At 30.6% G+C, this 15905-nt stretch overlaps 1 protein-coding gene across 1 annotated transcript; it reads left to right on the plus strand.

Moving 5' to 3' along the window:
- The first annotated feature begins 1868 nt into the window (after positions 1-1868).
- On the plus strand, positions 1869-3502 carry LOC119684286 (tubulin beta-1 chain). The gene has a single exon (XM_038098294.1). The coding sequence runs from the start codon at positions 1991-1993 to the stop codon at positions 3332-3334; it is 1344 nt and encodes a 447-aa protein (XP_037954222.1). The 5' UTR covers positions 1869-1990; the 3' UTR covers positions 3335-3502.
- The last annotated feature ends 12403 nt before the right edge of the window (positions 3503-15905 follow it).

Genomic DNA, 15905 nt, shown 5'->3' on the forward strand with positions numbered 1-15905 from the left:
ATAAAAAAAGCAAACAGAAAAAAATATATATTTTTAAAAAAATATAAAATTAATTAAAAAAACAAAAACAAATCTGTATATATTTGTATTGTTATTGATTGATAGTTATTTTAATATCTGTAAGCAGCTTTGTACAAACGAACGCACATATGAAGACATACTTGTGTATTATCCATAAACCTACTCTAAACTCCATCCACACAAAACGAGAGCATGATTCATTTATGATTCAATCATACAAATGTATGTGTTTCTACATTTTGCTAGTGGTAGGAGTATTAGTGATGCTAAAATCAATATTATTTGGTATTCGATAGAATTGCATAGTTTCGTTAAATAAATGATGTTGCCATATTAATACTTGTATGCACAGAAATGTTGGTTTCAAAATGTATGGTTCGAATTGATATGTATAGTTTATTTATTTTATAAAATTCAGTATTTTTATTTATTTATTTACGCTGATTAAGGCTTATATGAATAATTTAAAGATATATAAAATAAAAAACATAATATTAATGGAATAACAAAACTTTAGTTTAAAATTTAAGAAAATTATTTTCAAACAATAATCCAAACCCTAGAACTACCATTGTCTCATTTAAGCGATTTTGCTCATTACAGCTACTGAGGAGAATGATTAACTGTACAAAAATCTTTCGTATAATGATATATTATTATCATATCATTATCAATAAAAACAGGTCATTTAAGGCGATAAATGTCGATTGCAACCCTTAAAAATAAATTTCCCGTAAAGGAAATTACCAATATTTAAATTATGTGTCATATGTTTGATATGTGATATGTAAACAAAGGAACTGAGGAAGTAACTATTAAATAAAATTTTTATTTTTATTAATTTCATATGTAATTGATATATAAAATGTATATAAATGCTTAAATACATCAATTATATATATAATTTATTTGTATCATATATTATTAAGTGAAGTTTATAAAAGCTTATGAAAGTTCTATCAGTTGTATAAATAAGCTCATTATTATGTGAACGTTTACTCATTAATATAAATGAGCAAATGCCTAAATGAGACAGTGTGAATGTATTATAATAATAGCTTAATTTACATTTACATTGAAATTTTTGTTAAATTTCTCCAAAGCTATGAGTAATAAATTTCTTTCGTTTATAAGTACATTTTTGCATTACACAGCTGCTTTCAGCTTAATTTCACGCAACTGTCAAATGTTTCCAACCCATAAACTAAATAATATCTTTATCAACTGTTCGGATTCTGTTCATTTTGAACATTGAACATCTAATTACATTAATTGGATTTAAGGCAGATAAGATTTTAAGAGTTTTGCTAAATATTATTGATCTAAACATTTTGATAAAGTTGATAAATTGTGCCATACATTTTGTATGACATATGTATATGAAAACTATATTATTGACACTTGCAATTGTTAATACAAATACAGTTAAACAGCTGACCATACAGTTCAACAATAATCTTAGTTTTCAAACAAATATATAAAAATTAAAATAAAACAAAATAATATTTCCAAAAAGACCATCTTCAGGGTACTGACCATGGACTATAATAGAAATATTGGCGGCAATAAAATATATGTTTTGAAATTCATTTAAAAAGTTGTATTATTTAAACAATTGACCAATTGTTATACCGTTCAAAAATATACATAATAATTATATATAACTAATATATACTCGAATATAATAAATAGGTCAATATGTATGATTATAATTATTCAAGTGGCAACACATTTTTCGTTGCCCACACAAAAGTAGCTTCGATAAAAATGATCGATCCGTTGGTTATTTTTTGCTTTTTGCTTTGAAAATATGACGAAACCGAGGTGTGGCCGCTTTGCGATGCTTAAACATTTTCATTCGTGATTTCTCCGTTGAGGTGTTCAGTTGTCTGGTTCTCGTGCTCTGAGAAAACTAAAAAAGTTATTTAATTTTTAAGTACAAAGTATTAAAAAAAGTAATTAATTCAATATGAGAGAAATTGTACATATTCAAGCCGGTCAATGTGGTAACCAAATTGGTGCAAAGTTCTGGGAAATTATTTCTGATGAACATGGTATCGATAGTACCGGTGCCTATCATGGCGACAGCGATTTGCAGTTAGAACGCATCAACGTGTACTACAATGAAGCGTCTGGTGGAAAATATGTGCCACGTGCCGTTTTGGTAGATTTGGAACCAGGCACTATGGATTCAGTGAGATCTGGTCCATATGGTCAATTATTTAGGCCAGATAATTTTGTTTTTGGTCAAAGTGGTGCCGGTAATAACTGGGCGAAAGGACATTACACAGAGGGTGCCGAACTCGTCGACTCTGTTTTGGATGTTGTACGAAAGGAAGCTGAATCATGCGATTGCCTGCAAGGTTTCCAATTGACACACTCACTTGGTGGTGGTACTGGCTCAGGTATGGGTACACTACTTATCTCAAAAATTCGCGAAGAATACCCCGACAGAATCATGAACACCTATTCAGTAGTACCATCACCAAAGGTGTCAGATACCGTTGTCGAACCATACAATGCCACTCTATCAGTTCATCAACTTGTAGAAAACACCGATGAGACCTACTGTATCGATAATGAAGCTTTATATGACATTTGCTTCCGCACATTGAAACTCACCACACCAACATATGGCGACTTGAACCATTTAGTATCATTAACAATGTCTGGTGTAACTACCTGCCTGCGTTTCCCTGGTCAACTGAATGCCGATTTAAGAAAATTGGCTGTAAACATGGTACCATTCCCACGTCTACATTTCTTCATGCCTGGCTTTGCACCATTGACATCAAGAGGTTCACAACAATACCGTGCATTGACTGTGCCAGAATTGACACAACAAATGTTCGATGCCAAGAACATGATGGCTGCCTGTGATCCACGTCATGGTCGTTACTTGACTGTTGCTGCTATCTTCCGTGGTCGCATGTCAATGAAGGAAGTCGACGAACAAATGCTCAACATTCAAAATAAGAACAGCTCATACTTCGTTGAATGGATTCCAAACAATGTCAAGACAGCCGTTTGCGACATACCACCAAGAGGTTTGAAAATGTCAGCCACCTTCATTGGTAACTCAACTGCCATCCAAGAACTCTTCAAGCGCATTTCTGAACAATTTACTGCTATGTTCCGTCGCAAGGCTTTCTTGCATTGGTACACTGGCGAGGGTATGGACGAAATGGAATTCACTGAAGCTGAAAGCAACATGAACGATTTGGTCTCTGAATATCAACAATACCAAGAAGCTACAGCTGATGAAGATGCTGAATTCGAAGAAGAGCAAGAGGCTGAAGTTGATGAAAACTAAGAACATCTCTAATTATAGAAAAAAAATAAAACAGAAACTGCTGAAATAAAATTATTTATTAACCTAAGTAAAAAGTGAATGAAATCAAATCTCTAAAAGGCATTGTTAATTCTTTTTTTTATTAACACAAAAAATAAAAAGTCAACTAATTTCGATTAAAATAAATTATTCCATGTTTTTTAATTTAAAATCATCATTTAAAGAAAAAGGGTAACTTTAAAGGTAATTTACATTAATTATTTCATTTTCAATTTTTTTTCGAAATTTCTTAGAAAAGTTACGCAGCAGTTGCCATATTTAGCCGCGCTTCATACTTTTTCATCGAATACATACAAACACTGCCACAACAACAATAGTAAAAGTACAGAAGGCACCATTTTGCAGTGGAATGTTGTTGTTTTTTACCGTACAAACGACAGAGAATGTAAAACGAAAGCAAGAAAAAAGAAGCAAGTTTGCCGGACGCAGCAGCATAACGGCATCATGCAGATTTCTCCACTGCTTTTTGTCTGTAAATAATTTTCATGGGCAATTCATCAATATGATAAAATCGATTAAAATCAAAATCTTTTGAGGAGGAAGCCTTAATTATAAATTTTTAATGGTTTTGCTTGCTTATTATGCTTTAATATGTTATTGCTTAATAAAAAGAGGGAAACGATTAATTAGAGTTAGAAAGGTTAAAATAAAAATTCACACGCAATTCTCAAAACAAGCAACAACAACAACAATTCGTGCGTGTATAAACGAACAAACTTGTATATAATGAGATCATCAAGTTATTGCATTATGACATCATACACACAAAGCAATAGTTAGTTCATATAAGAATGTTAACTACTTTTGAGCCCACCTCATTTTTTTTTATTTTTAAACCACACTTAAAAAGGTTATGAGTCGAGTCATAGTTAACAACAACAACAATAGCAATTATATTATATTAAAAGCTTTAACTGTGACTTGGCTTTCATATCGAGCAAGAGCGAGAGAGAGAAAAAAACAGCAAAAACGACAGTATAAATAAATACTGGAACAAATTCATAAATTCTTGTATTGTTGTTGTAATGGGGCCACCACAGCTGGTGTATTATCAATAAAATTCTAATAGGTAAAAGTTGCTTTGCATTGAAGTAAACAGTATTTAGATAAATTTATACAAAAATATTTGTTATCAAATAGGAAATTTGCAAGAGATAAGTATTTAATAATAAGTTTTATGTCAACCAAATACCATCATTTTTTTTTTTGCTTCACATTTGACTATTTTTTTCTTCATGCACATTTAAAATTGCTTTCGTATACAGAGAAAAATTCTTGTACCGGCTTAATACAAATACGTTTATAATATGTAAATGTGTGTGAGTGTTGTGTATGCTTGGAAAAAATTGTATTGCAAAACCAGTTCGTATGTATACATGGTTGTGTGTACATGCATGGCAATACAATCTATTTTACCGCAAAAGTAGTCAACTATATTTTATTTATTTCTATGTAAAGAGAGTACTCACAAGAGAGAGAGAAAGAAAGAAAAGAGCAAAAAAAATATGCCGCACGGCTACCGTTGTTATCCAGCCAACATATTGAACATGTACAATATTGTTTTTGTTGTTTTTTTTAATGATTTTTTTCCTATAGAAAATGTGTAGAGAAATCTTTTTTTTTTTATAAATTTCTCAATAATAATTGTATATGTGTATAGTTTTATAGCAGAAAACCAAAAAAATAACAAAACGTAAATAAAAACAACTGCTTTCTGTGACGCTGGCCAAACATCTGCTACGTCGACGCCCTTAGTTTTATTATAGTAGTGTTGTTGTTGGTGTATATTGTATATACATATTGTACATCTCTCAATATTAGCTTTTGAAAAAATGCATGTTTTTGTCTTTAATTTATTTTAAAATTTTCTAAGTACAACTGAAAATTTATTTTTTAAGCGACCAAATTAGTTATCTCTTCAGGCTAGTGAACTTTAAATTTATAAAAATAGCAAAAACTATTTTTTTTGTTTTTGTTTTTAGGTTTGGCATTAAGTACTTGTAATATAGGAAAATGCGAATGTCGGCATGTGGTATGTGCGTTGCATACATCCGTTCTTTAATTATTTACATCCTTAAGTAGTGTAGTGTATAGTAGCTTGTGTATATACAAGCAATTTTATTTACTAACCACACGCCTTGCCAAATATATAAATTACATACATACATACATAGATATACGTATGTAATCAATATATTCAAATGCCGGGTTGCCTTTATTACCAGGTGTGGTGGTAAGGTAAACACAACAAAAACAAATAACAAAAAAAAATTGCTATAAAATTTAAAACTGCTTAATTGAGCTACAAGGTGTGGTAAGGTATGTATGCGAAACTGCTATAAAATGTTGAATAATGACGTTGCAGCAAATGGTGGCATGGTAGAGAGCAAATATATTGTATATAACAGTTTTGCTTAAGGACAAATGGTTTTTTTTTGTAGATTTTAAATGCAAAATTATAAAAATAAAATATTTTTTATTGATTAGGAATAAAATTGGCGAAAAAAAGAATTAGGTCAAAGAAGAACTATCTATTTCATTGCGATTGCTTGAAAGATAGAATTGTATAGATATTATAGAAAGATTACTAAAGCATTTATTTGTGGCTTATTTATAGAGGTTGGGGAAAAGATCACTATCACTCCACTTTCTATATAAACAAACATATATGAATGTGTATATTAATTAAACTGTTGTTAAATCTTATTTTTAACACACTGGTCTAATAGGCCTAAATAGATCCTTATGATCGTTGTTATATCCTAAACTAAATTCTATTATAATTAATCTGAGGAACCGTAAAAGAACTTTGAGAATAATTTTTTTTTAGTATTTCCTTTCATGACACAATGCAGGCTACATTGTGTTATTATTGTGATTTCAGAAGAAATCCATTTTAAGCAGCTGCAGCTATAAGTTAGGTTAAGTTGAAGTGGCGTCCTTTTTTCCAAAGCCCATATCAGCTCAAATAATGTCCCGTTGTATTACCAAATATTACCAAACGTGATCAAATCTCTAACTGTACAGGATGACAGCTTTGTCAGGTCGGTAAGAATAACTACCCTAAAGGTTTTTATCTTTTCCTAGCGAATAATGGAAATTAGGTAAAGTACAGTATCCTCCTTATCCGCAAACTCACAATCACAACAAAAGTCTTAATACACTACATCCAGTCTCATAGGAGGTCACCCTAGTATGCAGTGGCCCATCAGCCTATACCGTAGAGCTGAGCAGTTGACGTTTTAGTTGAAACTGCTGACTGGTATATTTCTTGTCCAGCTTGGATCAGATCGATCCTGAAATTTGACATGAATTTTTATTAAAAGTTTCAACATTTTAGCTGCTTCAGTTTATATTTCTTAGTTATTTTTGTTTAACTGCTAGGTTGGCCATTGCAAGAGCTATATGAATATCCGAATTTCCGAAAGATGACTTAGATTAAAGCTGAAATAATGAAAATAAAACAAAAATTTGTATAAAATAAGTTTATTGTTATTTATAACAATTGTTAAAATAATTGTCCCAATATAATACAGTAATATCCGAGAAATAAATGTCAGTACTTGCTTTGGTAAGCTTATCAACTCTATAGTTATTTGATATTTCCCTGTGTCCCGATACTCATATAGCCTGGACACACATGCCTAACTAGATAGCAGCTAAGTTCTTAGCAGTCCGACAATGCCGGGCTTCACTTTACGAGCTAGCTAGGTGTATCAGTGTCCAGCTCACATGTTAAGAATAAGCTGTAGCTATACCGATCACAAGAAATTTAATAGCAGCTTGGCTGTCCGAAAAAATTGCGGTGCTTATATCGGAGAGGTGCAACTATAACAAAACCATACAGTGGTCATTTACAAATCAAAACTGTTAAAAATAACAATTCTTAAACTTCAAGCTCTCACTGAAAATTTATTTGGATACGAGTATAACGTAGCTTCCTTTGGATTTTAATATTAGGTTTCTAACAGCAACCATAATACTCCATTTAAGGTGTCATTATCATTGAAATGGAAGAGGTTAAATAGGTTAAATATGTGAAAAATTTACTTAGTTTCCTTTAAGTAATCAACCTTGTTGAGATAAGAGAGATTTGTAGAGTAAATTTTTAGCATATTAACTTTATTGAAGTTAGAAACCTTAAATATATGAATGCATAAGATGGACAATTGTGGCTGGTTTAACTTGTTTTAAGAATGACTAACTAGAAATAATATTAGTAACTAGAAATAATATTAGGAAAAATATTAATGTACATATTTATACCATATATTAAAAATTTTTTCTTTACTCCAACTTTGACAATTAAGAACTTGTCCGCATAAAAATACCGGCTTCTGTTCTAAATCCACTATTTTCAACGTTGTAGAAAGTCGCATTTTCCATATTTGCTTAAACCAGTAAGTGTACCTGTACCTGATACACATATTACTTGCATATTTAAAATATTTTTAGAATTTTTAATTGGTTTTTATATCATATGCATAAAAAGACAACGTTAATATACGTACATATTGTAATATGCATACATATGTTTATAAAAATTATATGTGAGTGTTTCTTCTGCAGATGAGCACAGTCGCTGGTATGATGAGATTGCATTAGGTGAGAATAACCGCACTGCAATATGAGACCAGTTCTATGTATTTACTTATGATTAATAAAAATCAAAAATAATAAATGCATTTATTATTTTTGTAAAGACATGTACATGTATATTAGCCAGTGTGATGAGATAACACTTAAGCAAGAAAAGCTACTTTAAGAAATGAGAACAGTTTTATGTATTCACTTACGGTTAGTAAAAATATATTGTATATTGGATGAGAACGGTTTTGTTTCAGGTGAAATATGTTTAAGTCCGCATGAGAGTACTTATAGAGAATTCTTCAGAACTTTCTTCAAAACAGACTGACAGAGACGCAACAACAAAGTACTAAGATCTAAGATCAGTTTTATATATTTTTTAGAAAATAGTTAAGTGGCCATTTTTTAATAAAATATAAAGTCGATTGTATGATTACTTCCAGTCAAGTTGTATAAAATGGATAATTTGTAATGATTATAGTGGACAACAGATGTGAAAGTATTGTATGTGCAGACCTATAATTCTAGATGAATTTTGTAACAATTGGTATAGGCATATACTGGTAGGGAGAGAATGGATAGGTAATCCATTTATCTGTATTCAATTTTTCTTTGGTGAAGAAAATGAATATTATTCATAATCCGTCTATAAATTCAATATTAATTAATAAATATGTATATATACGGAACCTTATATATTAGATCAATATATCAGCGTCCACATCCCACTGCGCAGTAACTTTTGGTTACGCCCACGACGATGCCGTAAAACAAGATTTATATATACTTTTTTTTTTCAATAAATCCATTTTATATTGTATATTACGTTTGTATCTTAATTTTATTTTTTGCAGTGTTGAAATGAGATAATATTAAATTGTATTATGAGTCTTAAAGTACCGCTAAGAACGATAGAAATACAGCAGGCTACTTGTATCCATAGTCTTTTAACGTTATTACCAGCCATTAAGATTCAACATTATAAGTGATTCCTAATTTTGCAGAATGATAACTTTACCAGCTCGATAAGCAAAGATATCCCAAAGATTTTTAATCTTCCATTGATCAAAAATTATCATTCATGGTAAAGGTGAAATGCGGATTCTCCCTTCTCTTCAGAGCTACAACCATAACAAATGTCATTGCAGGATAGACTCAGTCTCAGTATGCTAAATTCCTGATATTGCAGGAAGACACAGCACAACCATAACAAATGTCATTGCAGGATAGACCCAGTTTCAATATGCTAAATTCCTGATTTTGCAGGAAGACAGCACTGTCAAGTCGGTAAGAAGTGGTGCTCCAAAGGTTTTTTATTTTTTATTAGCCGAAGATACATAATTGACAAAAAAAGGTAAAACACGGATTCATTTTTGTCTTCAGAGTCACAATCACAGCAAATGTCATGACAAATGACTTAATATCATAGCTTATCATTCTAGTACGTGGTGAGTTGTGAGCACCGATATCGCAGTATTGAACAGATTCCACTTTAGTTGAACCAACTATCTGGTAAGTTTCTTGTTCAGTTTGTACCAGCTGGATCATGCGATCTGTGAGAAATTTTTATAAAGAGTTTTAAAACTTAGATACTCTAAATCCATCTAAACTGTATACAATATATTTATTTATTTATTTATTAATTTATTTATTAGTGAGTTAATATTAAAATTAATTTTAATGTTAACTAAGAATAAGAAAGTGGACTGCTAGGACCATCGTCCAGATATATTACTGCGATCTGATAGGAATTTTCATCAAGAGTCTTATTTAGACTACTAAATTCTATTAACCAGATGTACTATTTATTGCAGCATTTAGTTTAAATTGTTACAATTTACTAATATTATATAGTAAATAACAATAGTTCATTCTATTACAATATTGGGAAGAGTTCTATGTAATAATGAAAGATATTGATTTGCTGTATTTATATGCTGTAATTCGAAACAAATCCGATTTTACTTATATATGAAAACAGTAAAAAAAACTAATATTTAAAATAAATAATATATATAAAAATATATATACAGCCCGAATTAATGCGGAAAAAACTGCAGCAGATTATGTTCAGGGTTCTATATATTTATGATGAGTAAAGATGCATATGGGATGAGAACAATGTCAAGCATGCAGTAAACTGTGGTGGAATTCGCGTATGTTTGAGAAGAGCATGAGTAGAGTTTTGGTGGGTGTGTGTATATTCGAATACTTACCTACCACAATAAATTCAACAGATTATTTAATTTATTTAAAACATCTAAATAATTAAAAAATTTAAATATTATAAGCTGACAGCTTTTATTATCAATGTCGTTTGTTAGTATTATTTATTAATTTAATGCGATTTAAATAAACTTAAATAAAATAAAATAACTCAGAATTTAGTAGAAATAAAATATTTATAAGTGTGTAGTAAGAAATGTATATTTTCATAATTTAATACATTATCTATATAAACAATTTAAAATTATTTATTGTACATATATAAATATAAATTTAATATATAAAATGACTCATACAATGTATTTTCCAGTCAAATAAAACTATTTAAATTTCTCTATAAGCCACAGAGGAAAAAATCTGCCTAAAATTGCTGCAGTGAAAAGCGCATGTCTTTAGTCACATACTCCCATTTATATATACTAATATATATACATATGTATATACAAATATAAAACATTTATACAATATATATATATATGTATATATGTATATAAATACAAGTACATAAATGCATTAAGTAACGAAGTGCATTTATGGCATTGCAGTTTCCAGGGCGTTTCCTTTTATGGGGTTTCCTGCAAGAAAATAAAAAGCCAAAAAAGATAGAAAAATATTGTCTGTGCTAACTTTTTTTGGCCATGTCGACCTCAACCAATCAACCAAAAACCAGCAACTTCATGACATCATCTGTGCCAACTTCAATTACGTAATTGCAGAGCAAGAGCATTGTATCGCCTGACATCAGTCTTCAACTATAATCGCTTGAATGTATGATTTTATATGAAAATACATACGAACATCAACAAATCTTTATTTTTCATCTTAAAAAAATAAAATAATAAAACAGTGCATGTCTGATTTCAATTAATAATAACATTTAAGTGGAGTATTATTACTCATTTACATAGATTCACATCTATAAGCCTACTTACGTATTTACCTACATTCATACAAACAGAAGAGTTATACATACACGCATACATACTCTCATACGTACAGTCATGTCCTTTTGTTCTTTTATTCATTTAAGTGCATAAGTATGTATGACAAGCTGAAAAGTAGTCCTTCAGAAACCCCAACAGCAAGGATAAAAACGATGAGTCATAGGGTCATGAGTTCAAAAAAGCAAGCACATGGGGTGACATCGAATCCAAGTATTTTATTTACTGCAGTGGAAAAAAGTAGTGAAAATGATGAAATTGTCGGTTCATTTGTGGAATGACAGTTGGTGCCAGGAACTTAGTGACATTCTTCATAAATAATAATATAATTAATTTCTAAATTTAGACATTTAAACAAATAACGATAATTTCCTAATATGGCTAGAGTTGTAGAAGGACATAATGGCATTTGAAGTTCTGACTTAAGGGAATATAACTAATAGACAAACTTTAGGCATTAAACTAATGGTACAAATACGTACCAATAACGGAAAGCGTTCTATATTGATTTGGGTATATATTTTTTAATTTTTTTGTTAAAATTAAATATAGAGTAATAATTTGTCACTAATCTTAGTAAAAAGTTGTGGTAGGTTAGTGCCACCCTACTAAAAAAATTGCAACTACTCGCTCTGCCCGACTGAACTATTATGTTTCAGTTAAAACATATCTATTTATTATGGGTTTGGAAATTATATTTTATCTTTAAGAAAGCATATAATTTGGTTCAGTATGAGATTACTGAGTGATTAAATACAAAGTAAAGATTTGTGACAAATCTAAGTAGCAACTGAGGTTAGGTTAGGTTAGGAATACTAAAAAATTTGCACCTACTCTAGTCGATTGAACTATTACGATTCTGTTGAAACATATTACTTATATAACAAAGATTTTAAAACCTAAATTTTATCTTCATTAAAATGTATCCATATAATTTGATGAAATAAACAGTAAAAATTTGTCACAAATATTAGTAAAAAGTTAGGTTACGTTAGCACTACCCTATTGAGAAATTTGCCCCTACTTTGGCTATTATAAGAAGTGGCAAAATATTCAACATATTTTAAGAGGACCCGTACCAATATCCCCTCAAAAAATAATATCACTAAAGGCGAAAATAAAATTTTTTTTTGCTAATGAAATCGACCATGGGTTAAAACTCTGAATTAGAATATACGGGGCATATACCACTGAAATAGAGCACTGATGACCATGACTGATTTATTGTGCTTCAAAACTCTCAATTACTCTATTCTAGTGTTTCTTATTGAGTTTATGCTAATATTTAATGTTTAAAGATGTCCTACCCAAACAGAAAAAGTATATATATCAAACCAGAGCCAATGTAGAACTACAATTGCACTTCATACGTTTAATGCGGTCGGATAGGTCGTAGAAAGAACATTTAAACGAAATCGAATCTTAGCGTTAATATTTAAAGTTCTTTGGAAGTCTTATATCTTCTGCTTTTTTATAACTTTTACATATATATCTGTAATTTTGTCAATGCATCTATAAAGAGGTGACAGAGTCTTCTTATAACCCATACATATTTTTGATGAAAATGATGAGACGAATCGATTTAGTAATTTTTATCTGTCAGTCTGTCTGGTCTATGAGTTTCTCAGGTTATTGAATGAAACTTTCTAGTTTATGAATTCAGGAAGATAAAATCGATAAATGGATGACATTTTTTGATTATATCATGAAACCCCCGTAAAATATAATTTCTGAAAATATTTTAATATAAAAAAGTGTAATAAGTAAATAGTAAATAATCTTTTTGTAATAAAACTTTCTGAGAAAACAATAACTTATGTATAATAGACAACAGCAATTGGAGAAAAAAATAACCAGAAAGCAAATATTGGATGCTATCATGGCATCAACAGTATTCCTTTAAGGACTATGCCAAATATGATGATGATAAACAGAAGAATATGTGTGTAGGGTATCGGAACTTAAGAAAAGCCAATGATAACTTTTTTTTTGTCTATGTGTTTTACTAACAATGCTCCTGATACGTCATTTCTATTTGAATTCTCCCATTAAATTTCCAAACAAAATGTCATATATCAAATCTTTAATTTAAATTTGTGATTTAAATGCCATAAATTTCTTTCTTCATTGTCTTCTTTTCCTTTCTTTTCACCCATTTTTGGAAAACTCTTATTAATTTTTGAATAAAATTTCTTACTTAAACTTATACTTAAAATAATAACCTTTGACTATTTAACTATTAAAATGTATAGTTTAATTTATTATATATCTCGCTGTCATTCAAAAATTAACTATTCTCTTCGTCTATGAGAAGAAACTCATTTTCGGCAGGAAACTGTTTCTTCCCCATTTTAGGTAATCTCCAGTCGAAAGCATGAACGTAGCGGTGATCACAACTTATGAGTGTTGACGCTTTTAATTTGAACTTCTTGGCCGGCAGCGCCAGCTTGACGTACTGACGCAATCGCCCGAGCAAAGCAAAACGGTGTTTGGGGCTCAATCATGTCTGTACGCCCACCTGCCCCGACCATAATCTATGGAGTCTACACTTGCCAAATTCAGAGCTATTCCACAGAGATACAATAAAAGTATCTTATTTGTTTTTTTCTCATAATTGTTTTAGTTTTCTAATTTATTTTTGTTTTCATTCGGATTTAATCTTGCTTTCAGTCAACATCAGAAATGTCGGCGAAACCTACACTGACAAAATTTTAATTTTGATTTCAGTTCAAGACTTTTTTCAATTGATAATCACTGAATTGTGTGGGTATAAGTAATGAAAACGAGTTGGCTCCGAGGCATTTACATGCGAACATAGCTACAAACATACCAACTCATAGATACATATCCATGTTTTCTTAGCGATATGTTTGTAGGGGTTATCGGTATTACCAAGGTAATAAGTTGTAAACAAATGAAATAATATTTTTATTTTCTGCTTCATTTCTCAGTCTTAGTCATGCACAAAACTTCAATTTTGTGTTCCCAATACATAACGAAATTATAATAAATTTTATTTGAGGACTTTTATGTGGATTTATATAAATAACAGCAGGTGTGATTGCCAAAGTACACCTTGACTACAGTTTGAGGGAGGCAGCAATGCGACCTAGTCAGATCGATATTTACACTGTTATAAATACAGGATCTTATCTATGGTTATCATGGCATAGTTGATCCATAAATATAAACTATTTCAGAAAATTAAACTAAGACAGAAAGTCATAGTTTACAGTATTAGTTAATATCGGAGGTAATTTTCAATCAGAGTTCTTGTATTGAACACTGGAAGCTATGCATTGCTCACTAAGCAATTGACAAAACTTGATGGTTTGGTTATACAGAGTTTGAAATAGAGATACCTTTTTACGGACTTAGCTCTAAAATGTTTGCATATGTATTAACAAGTAATGATATAGTTGAACCTGGTCAGATTTATAGAATTGTCGGGTTGGAGTCATTGCCTTTTTCGACGCTGGACATATATTAATCACCTTGTCTATGTACGAACCAACGCTATACCGTCTATTCCTACCACAACGGGCCATTATTTTGAACTCAAGCGGGCTTTCTTGGTATACAAGACCGCCACTAACCTAACCTAATGATTCACTTGAACTACATTATTCAGAATTGCGCTCTCTTAAATCAAATGTAATATATATTCCGTCAACAGAATATGCTGGACTTCAAACGATACTTCTGTAAATTTGAATAATTCATTAGAATTCAAATGACTCGTTATTACAGTGCACCAACCAAGCGGTCACAGACATAATTAAGTATAAGTGCTCTATACACTAACTTACGTTAGAATAGTGAAAAGTTGAAATAGATAACTGCACCAAGGGGCACAATAGACCCGATGGTCACAGTGTCATATCCAATTGCAATAATAATAATAAATGAACTAAGAATTATGGATTAATTATAAGATTCTGACAACCTTATAGTCGTTTTTGTTTTTGCGGTATGTGGGAAGCATGAAACTTGTGTAATACTTGAACTCACTAAAATTACCTCTTAAGAATGATTATGGAAGATTGCAGCAACGTTCAACGGATGCAACCTATTCCCATAATGAAGAGTGGAGAGGAGGAGAGCAGACAAAAAACCTTAAAGTATTCGCGCCAATATTCGTTTTATAACTGGCCCAGATTAGGGAGGAATATAACTTGAAAGACTTTTGAGTAGTTCCTGCAACCCTACAGTTCATGTATTTTTTCTGGAGTACTGAAAGGGTAGTGTGCCATAATATCGGTACTTAAACGATATAATATTCCTATAAATAGACTGTGCAAAAGCTGCAATGATAAAGATGAGATAAAACCTCTGGATCATTTTTCTTATCTGGGACTTCGTTCCACAATAGTTCCACAATGTATTATCTTAAATACAGTTATTAAATAAAATGTTATTTTTATTAACAAAAATATAGAGTATTAATTTTTACTCAATTATACTCATAAGCGGAATATAGCACAGCAATATTATTGGGACTCTTTTTTGGAGTTAAGGTCACTTTTACTTTTACAATAAATAGTGTTATGTACACTATTTTAAGGAGTCTTACTGCCGATTTTGCAGTCAAAATCTTAGTCTTCAAAAAAGCCGATTTTAACATCTGAAAGTATGAATTAAATCAGTAAAATTGATGACTTTAGCTTGAGATAAGTCAGTTTTTCAACTTAAGTAAAGTCTGTGAAATCGGCACTTAATTTATCTATTTTCTCCTTTGTAGAAAGGGACTGTACATCTTATTAAGGACCAGCAGATGC

Source organism: Teleopsis dalmanni, chromosome 2 (assembly GCF_002237135.1).
Source record: "Teleopsis dalmanni isolate 2A chromosome 2, ASM223713v2, whole genome shotgun sequence".
In the NCBI taxonomy this organism is placed as follows: domain Eukaryota; kingdom Metazoa; phylum Arthropoda; class Insecta; order Diptera; family Diopsidae; genus Teleopsis; species Teleopsis dalmanni.